Source organism: Stenella coeruleoalba (genome assembly GCF_951394435.1).
Source record: "Stenella coeruleoalba genome assembly, chromosome: 16".
Classification (NCBI taxonomy): Eukaryota; Metazoa; Chordata; class Mammalia; order Artiodactyla; family Delphinidae; genus Stenella; species Stenella coeruleoalba.
This window is the reverse complement of record NC_137162.1, coordinates 82,124,986-82,137,837: the sequence shown is the minus strand read 5'-3', so window position 1 is coordinate 82,137,837 and position 12,852 is coordinate 82,124,986. Positions and strand designations below refer to the sequence as shown.

The following is a 12,852-nucleotide window of genomic DNA, read 5'->3' as shown; positions in this document are numbered from 1 at the left end:
ACGTCCCCTTTTCTTGGCACCTGCAGGGTCCTGTCCACCCAGAGCCTCCCTTCAGGCGCGTGGCAGTTCTGGTCCAGGGGAGGGTGACCTGACGCACCTTCCTGGCAACCGACGCCTGCGTGTCGGGGAGGGAAAAGAGTTGGGAGTGCTGGAAAGAGGTACTGAAAGCGCGTGGCTGGTTCGTCGGTTCGCAGGTTCACACGCGCGTGCGAGCGCTCGTGCCGGGCCGTGGCACGGGCCCCTTCAGCCCGACGACGATGCGAGAGCGGGTACGCCTCCTGCTCTGCCTTTGCGTTTCCTCGTGGCTCAGTCTGGTCGAAGGTTAGCTCTGTGGGGGAGAAGGGTGACCGGGAGTTAAGGGAGCAGACCTGGGAGGCATCAGCGGGGATTGGGCGGCGGAGCCAGAGCAGGGGCGGGGGAGGGGAGGGGAGGGGAGCCCCCGGGAGGGCAGCGGGCGCAGCTGGGCAGCGCTCTGGCCTCCTCCGCTCCCCGCAGGGAGGGCCCCGCCCTTGGACGGATGGGCGTCCTAACTCTGCGTAACATTAGGAAGCTGGCCAGAGGCGCAGGAGGGCTAGTGAGACCGTGGCAGGGACTGGCGCTAAGGGGCTGAGCCCGCTTGGCCGGGGGCGCCGGCGCCCCATTGTGCGGTGCTGGGCCCGTGGGCAGCAGGGGCCGGGGTGGGGAGAGCCGGCCCCTCGGCGCCGCCCCGGAGCTGCACGCACACCTGGGAGTTGGGGCGCGGCCTCGTGCCAGGAGGCGAGCCTGCAGCTCGGCGTAACGGGGTGCGCTGCACGCGCTGCATCACTGCCTCCGCATCGCGCGGGCCCCCTCGGGGCCTTGGCAGCCACGTGGCCCGGTCTCAGTCAGCGATAGACCCTGGCGCTGTCCCCATCTCCCCGGCTGCTTTGCCTTTATCGGTTGTTTCAGGACGTGGTGGACAGGGATACAGTTTATTAGCCCCTCCAACTCCAGCACTGTTGTTCCCAGTGTGCAGGTGAGGAAACAGAAGTTAAGGAGTTGAGTCGGTAACAGGTTTGGGATCTGATGACATCCCTTGGGGGCCGTGAGGTGCGTTCCCTGGCCGTCCTTGGGCCGGGGCTCGTGCCCAGCTGGAATGTCAGATTGAAGGGACCTGTAGTTGTCAGATGATGACCTTGTCACTGGATAAGCACTTCGCAACCCCAGGAAGACGCTCGGTTGGCTGCAGAAATGTGTAAGAGAAACCAACCCCCTACCGTTAACCCATTAATCCTTTGTGTCAAGTGGTGCACAAGACGTCGGTCCTGAGTATTGCAGCATCCTGAGCCTTCTGCGCACCTGAGAAAGAGCTCCGGAGCGGAGAGCGGCGAGTCCGCTAGTGTCCTGCCGGTTGCTTCTGGAAGTAAGGCCAGAGCACAAGCATCCTCGTCCTCTGGCCGCCGTGGTGCGGCTGCCCCAGGTCTATCCAGGCGACTTCAGCCAACGCTGGGCACCCAGCGGCCCTCACAGATATTTGGCAGATGCAGGAAGGCATGTGCTGGGAGGATTGTTTTGAAAGGCAGCTCTGAATCCAGTAGTCAGCACCTGTTTTGAAAATAAAAACCGTTTTTCGTCTGAAGTTGTTTTAGGAATTACGGAAGACACCATGATGGTTGTGGTTCTGATTTGCAGATGCTTCTGTCCCCTCGAGACCCTAACTCCAAGTGGTGGGTCCTGACGGGTGGTGGCCACGTTCCCGTCTAGAAGCATGTGCTTGGAGGGGAGGTTCTGAGCATTGCTTAAAGCAGTGCTAAATTCTAGGTGATCCCCGGGCCTCCTGCAAAGATACAGATTCCGACTCAGGAGGTCTGGGCGGGGCCTGCGGGCCTGCCTTTCTCCTAGGCTCCCAGGGCCATGCTCCCCCGGACGCTAGCGGAGGACCCTGCCCTTCCTGTGCAGCTCCGCGGGGCTGTCCTCACTCCTTGCCCCGTGGCCCCGTGTCACATCTCCCTTCTCCTCCTCCAGTCTCTCTGTTCCTCCCTCTTACAAGGAGGCCTGTGACTGCACCCAGGGCCCACGCAGATAATCCAGGATCACCTTCTCGCCTGAAGACCTTTAATCACATCTGCAAAGCCCCCTTTGCCATCTAAGGTCACATTCAGAGGTTCTAGGGATTGGGACCTGGGCGTCTTTGGGTGCCATTGTTTAGCCTGCCACAGCTGCCCACAGATAGGCACCCCCTTCCTGCCGTACTTTTGCGGAGCAGGACTTCCAGACAGGGAGGTCGTGGCCTTTGTGTGGACTGAGGGCCATTGACGTATTGGTGGTGGTTATTCAGTCATTCATTCTGGTGTTTCCCATTTTACAAATAAAGGCAGGGAGGCCCAGAGAGGCAAAGTAACTGGATCTGGGGCACACAGCAGTTCGTAAGTGTTGGAGCTGGGCTTCCTGCCCAGCCACCCATCTCTGGGATGCCTCTTATGTGCCCGGCGCAGCAGACTAGACGGCTGGGAAGGACAGCGGTCTCCCCTGACATTGAAACTAGGGAGAGGTGTTTAGACTACAGAGGGGGGCTTGGGCGTGTGGGGAGAGAAGCTGAGCTGCTGTCCCCTGCTGGCCTCGGTGGTCGGAGGAGCAGACGCCCACCCCGTTGCCACAGTTCCGTCCGGAAGAGCCGGGCCCTTGGAGCAGATGCAGGGGCCCAGTCTGGGGTGGGCGGGGCAGCTCCTACAAACAGAGCAAAGACGCCGTCCACTCCCAGCCCTCGAGCCTCCGGCTCCCTCCCCTGCTCCTTGGCCCTTATGGGTAGGGGCCACACTTCAAGACAGCTTAGTCCTTTCAGTGTTCATGGAAGGCAGGGACTGAAGGTGCTCTGCGTGCATTTCACAGTTCGGGGCGAGCAGCATGGGCCAGCCTGCGAGGGCCCACCTCCCTCTCGGGCTCTGCCTGAGACTTAGAAAGTGGGGGACAGGCAGGCACTCAGCAGACGGAGAGGGATGTGCCCACGTTCACGGGTGAAGGTTTCTCTCTCCACCTTCCGAGCCCAGCCTCTGTAAGCAGCAATCCGGGATGTGTCCGGGAGGAAGGGCCTGGCTGTCTGCCACCCGGTGCTTCCCAGCGGGCTCCGCGCAGCTGGTCTGCGCACCTGGAACTTGTCCAGATGAGGCGAGGACAGCCTGTGCCTTCCACGAAAGCCCCGTCCAGACACGGCTCCAAGGCCGAAAAGGCCCTTTTGTCGGTACAGCCTGTCAGCTGCCTTGCACACATTAGTCCCGCTGCTGCTGCTGAGTGAAAGAGGTTTTCATTTTTGCTTACTGTTGCAAGACATTTATTAACACCGCAGTGATAGCCAGCCATGGGATTACAGTCTAACGTACATTCAGACGCTTGTGTTGTTTTTCGTAATGTGTTTTTCAAAAACCACAAGTATCAGGGGAAAGAAAAGCTGAGAAAGCCAGAGAAAGGAACGCATCATGGACCACTTGCAGGTCATTGTCACACTCAATAAGCCAAAGGTGAGCCTGGGGCAATGAGAAAGGGATGTTTTAATTTTAAAGCCCGATTTCTGTCCTCGATGAAAAAGGAAACCATTTTGGGTTTCAAAAACAAGCTGGTGTGTTCAAGCTCTTTCAGGAGCAGTGGCCTGTGCCGAACACGGGCTCATGGCCCTGCATCCCCCCAGCCGCCTGAGAAGGATGCTCATTGTACACAGCGCGCGTCTCCCAGGAGGAGCGGCCGCTCTGGGCCCCAGGTGGACTCCGTGGAAGAGAACGGGGGCGGGTGGTGACACCGGCGGTGACACACGGGCAGCGGGCCTCACGCAGCGCTCAGCGGGTTGGACACGCGGCCCAGGAAGTGCAGGGCAGCCGAGTCTCGCTCCAAAACGGCCAACAGGAATGGGCTGTTCAGGGTCACCTCCAAGACCTCGGGCCCAGCTGGCAGTGGTGCAGACTCCGTGGGCTGCTCTCCCTCGTCTGCTTTTAGCTCAAAGAGAACGCTGTTCAGCACCTGCAAAGCAGCGAGCCTGGGGGTTGCTCCTGAAGGCCCGGGCCCGGGGGGAGGACCGCTCTCCAGCCTGCCCGCCCTCCCCCGGCCTGACTCACACGGTGTGACGGCTCCTCCCCAAAGTGTCCCCCAAACCCGCCCGTCTCCACCTTCCCCTGCTGTCCCGGGCAGGTGCTTCTCTCTGCGAACTCAGCGCAGAGGGCTCCGGGCCCAGGTCTGTGAGCCACCCGGCCTCCCCTCCCTCCCAGCGTGCAGGCATTTCTCGGTTGCGGGCGTCCATCGCCCCCTGTGCCCCAGGACCGTCCATCTGCTGCTAAGTGCGTCCCTGAAGCCAGGAGCCGTGTGGCAGGGCCAGCAGCCGGCCTAGAGGCACTAGTCCCCGGGTCCCTGTCCCGACCCTGCTGTAGGATCTGGGGAGGACCCGAGGCTGGGCAGGTGGGACAGAGCCCAGAGCACGTGGTGGGAAGAGGTTTGCTGCTCTCCAGCTGTCCCTGGCAAGCCCCAGAGAGCTCCGGTCACTTCTCTGCCACCCTGGGCCCCCAGCCGCCCGGCCACGCCCTCCTCTCTCTCCTCCTGCCCCCGGGCCGCCTCTGTGTCCCTCCCACCCATGCCTCCTGACTCCGGGAACACAGCCCACATCAGCCAGAGACGCCGGCGGCACCGTACCTTTCCAACTCTGAGGTTGGCATCGCTGATTTTGCCCAGGTTTGCCTCAGCGCCCAGCAGGGCGGGCAGCTTGGTCTGGGCAAGCAGGTCCTGCAGGTCGTAGGACCCTTTCAGTGTCAGCTGGGGCATGGTCAGGCGGATGGCCCTGGGGAGATGACACACGGTTACCAAGTTCCAGCTGTGAGGCCCCAGGCCACACCGGACTCACGGAAGACCCGGGAAGCCGGGTGGCATGTGTCCCCGAATGAGGGGGCGTTTGCTAGCCTCACCCAGCTAGGGTGTCTCGGGAAAATTTTCAGCAACAAATACAATTTAAAAAACCTTCATTTTCTTTGAAATTCTGTGGGAGGGATGTACAGTATTTAACAACGGTGCTCTCTGGGGGTTGATGTGAATAGTTGTCTATTCTTTTTTCTACTCCTTTTTTAGGTTGGCTGCATTGAAAGCATACTCGTTGGTTAATTTTAAAACGCTGTCCTCTAAAATAACGTGTCGTGTCTTACTACCTTTCAGTGGTGAGCTCCCCGTGGGAGGGGGAGAAGGTACGATGTCAGCCTCTGTGCTGGGCATGTCACTTAGTTCAAGTCAGTTCACCTCCATGTACTACCTCTGCCTTCCTTGGGCAACCCTGAGAGCCCATAGATGTTTCCAGCGATGCACCGGACCCTTACAGGGTTGACAGTACACCCATGTCCAGAGCAGCGCTATTCACAACAGCCAAAAGGTGGAAGTGACCCAGGTGTCCGTCAGCGGATGGCTGGGTAAACAGACTATGGCAGATGCCACACTGGAATACTACCCAGCCCCAAAGAGGAAGGACATTCTGACACGTGATGCAACATGCATGAGGCTTGAGGACGTTATGCTCCGTGAAATAAGCCCAACACAAAAGGACAAATACGATGTGATACCACTTATAGGAGGTACGCAGAGGAGTCGAGTTCACAGAGACCAAGTAGAAGGGTGGTCGCCAGGGGCTGCAGCGAGGGGAAATGAGGAGTTGTTAGTGATTAATGGGGACAGAGCTTCCGTTTGGGAAGATGAAAAGTTTCTGGAGACAGATGGTCGGTAGCACAAAAACGTGAAGGTATTGATGCCACAGAGATACACACTATAAAATGGCTCGGGTGGTAAAGTCTATGTGATGTGTTTACCACAGTTTTTAAAAAATGACTTAAAAAGAGTTGACCTCAGGAGGCCCTCTGTGCCCCTTGGTGCCTGTCTCGGAATCTGGACCTGCTGCTCTGGGCCTGATACGTAAGCAAGTCTGATGCCCCAGTCGCAGTAGGAAAGAGGAACAGATGACCCAGGCGGCAAACTAGGGGAGTCCTGGAGTCAAGAGCAGCACCCCGAGAAAGCCCGCCTACTCCCAGGGCTCTTGAAGGGGTCCCAGGGCTCCTGGAAAGTCAGCCCCCAGGAAGCTGTTGGAATACAGCGGATCACACACGGCAAAGGTCCCCTCAGAGGGAGTACTGACCGTGGGCCACCCAAGCCTGCAGGTAAACGGAAGCATGGGGAAAAGCGGGCCTCCTCCCCTACCTCTCCTGCACCCAGAGAGGGACCCAGAGAGCTGGGTCCACGGATGGAGGGTGCACTGGTGGGTGGAGGGCGCTCAGGCACCATCGCCACCCTACCCGCTGGGCGCCCAGGGCTCGGCCCACACCGCGCCAGTGGCCACCCATGCCCCCCACCGCCCGGGCAGAGCCGTCATGCAGCTCCCCACTCCAGGGGCGCAGCCCAGGAGGGGCCAAGCAGTTTCCCGGAGCCGTACCGGGGAGAGAGATTCTTCATCAGGCTCAGGAAGTTGTGCTGGAAGGTGAGGGCCTCCACCTGCCGCAAGTCGGGAGCGTGGTGCGGCCGGATGAGCAGCAGGCAGGCATTGGCGCTGAGGGGCACGCGGGTCACGGAGAGGTGGTTCTGGGTGTCGCTCCAGTAGTGGAAGGTGCCGATGCCCGAGAGCATAGGGACCGACACGGAGGTGGTGTTGTCCACCCGGAACTCCTGGAGCCCCGGCAGCAGGGAGAACCCCTTCATCTTTCCTGGGGACGCGGCAGGAGACAGGAAGGGAAGAGTCAGGAGAGGGAAGGCGTGGGGCAGGGCTGGGCCGCAGACCCCCTTCCCCTCCCCTCCCCTCCCCCTCCCCTTCCCCACCAAAGCCTCGCCCCTGCCCCAGCCCCAGGCTGCTCTGCACTTTCCTGGCCCCCGAAGTTCAGCCCCAGGACCCCTGACCATCAATTCTTCCTCCTGCAAAATCCACCAACTGCCAATGTTGAAGGCGTAGTCCACACCAGGCCCCAACCTGAGGCCCACAAAGGAACTGAGCTCGAGGACCCTACTGCGCTAATAACCAGGTAAACTCAGACCCAGAGCTGTCCTGGCCCCAAGCCTGGGCTCTGCCATGCTCACTTTAACAAACAAACAACAAACCAGAAGAACCACTTGATTTCTTAGAGCCGTTTAGGTTCACGGCAAAATGACGAGAAAAGGGCAGGTCTTTACTGTATGTCCGCTACTCCCCCCTCCCCAGCACACAGCCCCCCTACGACCAGCATCCCCGCTAGACGGTACGTTGGGTAACACTGAGGAACCGATGTGGCCACATCATCGTCACCCAGGGTTCCAGAGTTCACACAGTTCACGCCTGGTGCTGGATGTTTTACAGGTTTGGACAGACGCTCAAGGCGTGTGCACCGTTCCACCAGCGTACGGAATCGTTCCACGTTTCTCGGTGCTGCTGGGGACGGACAGATGATCCGGTGACCAGTGGGTGTGAGCGGAAGTGCTACGTGCTACCTGTGTGCTGCGCCCTGAGGGCGCCGAGCCCTCCCTGCCCCCTGCCACCCCCAGGGGCGGGCTGTGGCATGGGGCTTGCGGAGCTGAGCTGTTGCTGAGCAGCTCGCTGAAGGCGCTGGCACCTGGGGGCGCACCAGCACATCCCTCCCTCTGCGGTCATCCCAGTGCCCTTGAATGGCCCAGTGTGGTTGTCCCTGGGAGAACAGGTGAGGTTGAGAGATGAGCCCATCGCAGAGTGGCCCCGGGACACCTGGCACTTGGGAGATCTGAGCAGAGGTGACTTAAATGAGTCAGGGGTCCCTTCTTATTGAGCCCGAGGTCTCCAAGGAAAGAGGGGTGAGGGAGCTGGGGACAGGGAGCCTGGGTCTTGTGAGGAGGGAGTGGCCAGGGCACCCAGCCTCTGCCCTGTCCTCCATCCTCGGAGCCCTGTGTGTACAGACAAGCTCGGCTTCGGGAGGGCTGCTCACGAGGAGCTGCAGTGTCCGTCCTCTGGCTCCCCAGGGCACCTCCACGCCGGCCCACAGACATGGCAGGCGGCTGGTTAGTGTATAGGGAAAGAAGGACTAAATTTTTTCCACCAACAAACTAAAAGGGAAAGAAGGATGCTGCCTCCAAAAAAGATATGGGAGTCTGAAACGAAGGTGGCTGCCCGCTACTCTCTGCTCGACTGAAGAACACAGCACCCTGTTCTCATCCAGAGATTAAGGACGTCTCGCCAAGTTAGGAAAACTGGTGAGGCCCTTTCTGGCGCCAGTGGCTCTCTGGCTCTGCCTTTTGGGGGGCAGGCCTTTCGCATTAAGCTCTCCTCCCGGGCTCCTCTTAGGGACGGCGGGCCGAGCTCACAGGCCCCCTCCACCCTCCATGGGGTGCGGCCACCCCTGGCTGCATGGCCCCTGCCTGGACTCTGCTCCCGGGACCTGTCAGCGCGGGGACCTGCGCCCTCCTGGGGTTAGCACCTTCCCCCTGCTCCCAAAGGCAGGCTGGAGGCCTTTTCTTTGTAGATTTTCAGCCTTCCAGGATATTGTCAGAGTAAGGAAAGGACCGCGCTCTGTTCAGCCTTCGCCTGTCCCCACAGCCCTGCCCTCCGACCGCCTTCCTTGTCTCTCGGCTCTGCTAGGTTGCACGTCCCGACAGCACCTCACGCGCAGCCCTCCTCAGCCCGCCCCTCCGTTCACAGAGCCGAGACCTCAGGGCCTGCTCCCAGGAGAGTTTGCCGGGCGATTGCGTAACCTTCCAACCACTCTCCCAGCCTCCAGTCCCCACAGTGCAGGCCAGGGATGACCTCTGCACAGAAAGTCTGCCACTCAGCTCCCAGACACCCACAGCTCCAAACTCCCAGCATCACATATAAAGTCTCAAAGTCTGGCCCTGACCCATCTTTGTGGCCTTGCCTAACACTGTCCCATTCTCTCCTTCTGAGCTCGGGCCAAACAAAGCCACTCCTGTTCTGGTTCCTCGCCCTGACCTTGGCAGCCTTGTGCCACTTCCCAGGCCTTCCTTCTGTCCTCTCCCAGGTGACGCCCCTCGCCGAGTGCGCTGAGCCCCGGGCCACCTTCCCAGAGCGCCTTACCTGCAGCTCTGGGACTGAGGCACTGGTCCGGGGGATCCAGCTTTCTGGTAAACAGCAGTCAGCAAGCTGGGGCCGGGGCCTGTGCAGCCTCCCTGCTTGTCCCCTCTGAGGCACCGGCTCAGAGTCCTACAAGTACTACATCCTCAACGATTGTTTTCGAATGAATGAACAGCCTGTGTCTTAGGCATTTTTTTTGGTAATAACCTCTCTCAATATGAAAGTGATGTAAGCACTGGTTATTTTTGCATGGGACAGTGACCTTCTCAAGGACGAGAGCCCTTGATCTTCTCAACAGACAGGAACCCGTCCCTTCTGAGCGTGGAGCTGGGCCACGGCCACGAGACGTGAGTTTAGAACCTGGGACCGGTCCCCTTTGTTTCTCTGAGTCTGTTTCCTCACTGGTAAACAAAGGCAAATCACACCTCTCACCGCATCACGAGGGGATTCAGTGATGAAAGTAAAAGGATGCAGTGCAGTAGCTGCACATAGTAGGGCAGCAGCGGGGGAGGCGGATGCTCGGCCAATGCCCATCCACGGAGCCCAGTGGGGCAGCCACTGCATCCTCCGTGAGGGTGGCCCCAGGTCCTTCTCCACATCTGCTACCCTGCCCCTCTCCAGGCCCAGCCCTGCTCAGCTGAACCGAGACGTCGGACACGAAGTCCGTACAGACAAAGACCTGCCACCCTCCTGCACCGGCCGGGGGCAGAGCCCCCCCGAGGGCTGGCCTTACCTTGGAAGTGGACGTAAGTGTTGAAGAGCAGGGTGCTGTCTGGGTTGACCCCTGTCAGGGGCCTGCCCATCTCCCACCCCGTCACAGCCTGCATGAACCTGTTGATCTTCTCAGCAGCGAGATCTGGGTCCGTGGACAAGTCTAGCGAGCGGGAGAGGGTGACAGGGGAGATGGAAGACAGGCCCTGCACGAATGGCTGCTTCAGGCGCAGGCCAGGGGCCGTGAACAGCCCGACCACCGTGGACAGGAGCAGCCTGGCCCGGCTGCCGGCCCCACCCTGGGCCACCAGGAGGCCCTGGATGGTCTGCAGGGCGGACAGGACCTTGTGACCATCCAGCCGGGAGGTGCAGCCCTGATCCTCCCCCGGGACGCCCAGGAACGCCTGTAGTCTGCTGGCCGTGGGGTCCAAGGCCCCCAGGTAGAAAGAGGTCAGGGTGCCAAAGAGAGCCACCGGGGAGAGCACAGCCCCGCTGGCCGCGCTCCGTGTCTCGCTCAGCATCTTGTACATGTGGAAGCCCATGAAGTTGAGCAACACCCCCACCTTCACGGCCCGCAGCCGCTCTTCGGCCTCCAGCTGCTGGGTGGCTCGAACCAGCTGCTCCCGCAGGGCCTGCTCGTCCACGGCGGACGACTTGGCCTGAATCGGGACAGGTGTGAAGGTTGGGTCTGGGGGCGACTCCGCCCTGGGTTTCTCCAGCTGGTCACAGCTGCTCTTGCTGTAAACAAGGAGGTGGAAGGGGTGTATATACACCCGGTCTGCAGGGGCCAGGCGAGCCCAGGCCAAGAGGCAAAGGACGGAGGCCCCCAGGCTCAGGCCAGCAGGAACCATCTCTGACGGGGTGCTCACTCTTGCGGACCCTGAAATATTTTGTGAAGGGTGAAAGAGGATCATTGAATGCCCTCTAGCCATATTCCCTACAACCAGTCAGCACAGGAGAAATCCCTCCATGTCTTAACAAATGTCAGAGAGGAAGTGGTTCAAAGCTCTGCGGAAAATATCTATGTACATGATCCAGGTGCAAACCGCACTGTCATGGGCTGAGTCGTGCTTTCGTGGGGTTTTATTTTGGGGTTGGGTTTGGGTTTTGTTTTGTTTACATTTTAGAGTGGTGAGGGTGCCTGAGTATGAAGACATTTGTAGATTTTAAAGAAAAAATATGAAATGGCTCATGAAGTCAAGTAAAAAATGTAAACAAATGTTTTCACAAAATATCGCAAGAATTCTTCTTCAAGAATATGTGAGTGGCTTGTATTATTTTTACCTCGTGCTAATTAGTGATATGATGCTTTGGTCATAATTACATGTTTAACAGAAGAGTAATCTGGAAACATTTTAACTTATTTTTAAAGGAACACTTTGAGTAAAAAAGTATCATGATATTTATGCAAAAATGTAAAAACCCAAGTGTTGAAGTCGATGGGAGAAATGTTTACATACTGAGGTATGGGGAAGTCATTCTGGCTTATCCAAAGTGGAGCTGGGTGGCCACTGCGGTTGTGGTTTCAGACATGTTCCTGCATCACTGAGAACTTGAATTTTCTGAACTCTATCAGATTCAAGGACACCACCAGCCATTCTCAAAATCCTATCAGCTAGCAGGGGCCAGCTGCAGCCTTATGGTCTCAAGGTCTCCCCTTGTTAACTATGCACCTTTTTGGACCCCAACCGATCCTTGCTAAACAAACACCCTTACTTCTCGCCAGTGCCCATCCTAATTCTTGACAAACAGCTTATGTAATTTTGCAGTTTTTGCCTTTACAATCCTCCTCTATTTTGTTGCCTGGTGGAACCCAATTCAAGCGCTTCCTGTATCCATGTCTCCCTGCTATAGTCCCCAGTTTGGCTCAAATCAAAGAGTTTTCTATTCCTAATATAGATTGTTTATTGATTATTTTCATCAACAAAGTCCTGACCCCCAGTGCCTCAAAGTGTGACTATATTTGGGGACTTCCCTGGTGGTCCAGTGGTTAAGAATCCGACTCTCAGTGCAGGGGACGCAGGTTCGATCCCTGCTCGGGGAACTAAGATCCCACGTGCTGCAGGGCAACTAAGCCCACGCACCGTGACTAGAGAGAAGCCCGCTCGCCGCAACGAAAGATCCCACGTGCCGCAACTCAGACCCGATGCGGCCAAAACAAAAAAATAAAAATAAATAAATATTTTAAAAAATATATTTTAAAGTGACTATATTTGGAGACAGAGTCTTTAAAGAAGTAGTGTAGGTTAAATGAGGCCATCGGGGTGGCCCTAATCCAATCTGACTGGTGTCCTTATACGAAGAGGAGATTAAAACACAGACAGGGAGGACCGCTCGAAAATACAAGGAGAAGACGGCCAGGAGACCGACCGCCTGCAGGCCAAGGAGAGAGGCCTCAGAAGAAGCCACCCCTGCCAACATCTTGATCTCGGACTTCCAGCCTCCAGAATCAGGAGAAAATAGATTTCCGTTGTTGAAGACCCCGGTGTGTGGTACTCGTGCAGCCCACGGCACTGATATGCCCACATGGTTATGGCTATCAGTTTTCCCCAGAGAACAAAACGTGGGGCAGACGGCAGGTCTTTGTGGGCCTCCAAGCCCCAGGGTAGGTGGTACACCAGCTTGGAGTACAAGACTAACACACACAGAGGTTCTTCCTGTGTTATAAATCAGCCTGGCAAGAGCAATCCAGCTGTGTAGTATCCCTGGGGAATGTTCCCCTCGTTTCCCAGCTCTGGTGTATAATCTAAGAAAGGAGACCTTACATTTGGTACGTGACAGTTCACCAAAGCCCTTTCCCATAGATCATCCTATCTAACCATTACACGATCGCGTAAGGAAGGAACTGTTTCCCTCCTTTGCAGACACACAAAGGGGAGTTCTAAGGTGTGGAGAAATGTTCCCGAGGTCATACAGCAAGGATGGAGCAGACAACCGATTCCAACCTACCTTACTCTCCCCCGGTTCTCAGGGGGCTCACCCGGGAAGCCTTAGAAAGTATGAAGCCCTGGGCCTCCCCACCAGAGATGCTAGCTAAGTGGCCCTGGGGAGGGGTCTGGGGAGGGGATTTTAGTCTCCCAGTGGTCTCAACACGCAGCTGGGACGAAGCACTGTGGGCTCAGCCCGGGGAAGCCCAGGCATCCCTCACCTGC

At 57.9% G+C, this 12,852-nt stretch overlaps 2 protein-coding genes across 2 annotated transcripts in view; one reads left to right on the top strand and one right to left on the bottom strand.

Annotated features, from left to right (window-relative positions):
• Positions 1–410, top strand: part of COG2 (component of oligomeric golgi complex 2) — a 42,041-nt gene extending 41,631 nt beyond the window's left edge. The window contains exon 18 of the mRNA XM_079900431.1: positions 27–410. Coding sequence (XP_079756557.1) covers positions 27–92 — 66 coding nt within the window. The 3' untranslated portion in view covers positions 93–410. The remainder of the gene's footprint in view (positions 1–26) is intronic.
• Positions 411–3,454: 3,044 nt separating this feature from the next.
• AGT (angiotensinogen) lies at positions 3,455–10,551 on the bottom strand (the record flags this gene model as incomplete). The annotated part of the gene is made up of 4 exons (XM_079900454.1): positions 3,455–3,966; positions 4,630–4,774; positions 6,401–6,668; positions 9,723–10,551. The coding sequence occupies 4 exons, from the start codon at positions 10,549–10,551 to the stop codon at positions 3,775–3,777; spliced, it is 1,434 nt and encodes a 477-aa protein (XP_079756580.1). The 3' UTR covers positions 3,455–3,774.
• Positions 10,552–12,852: the final 2,301 nt, after the last annotated feature.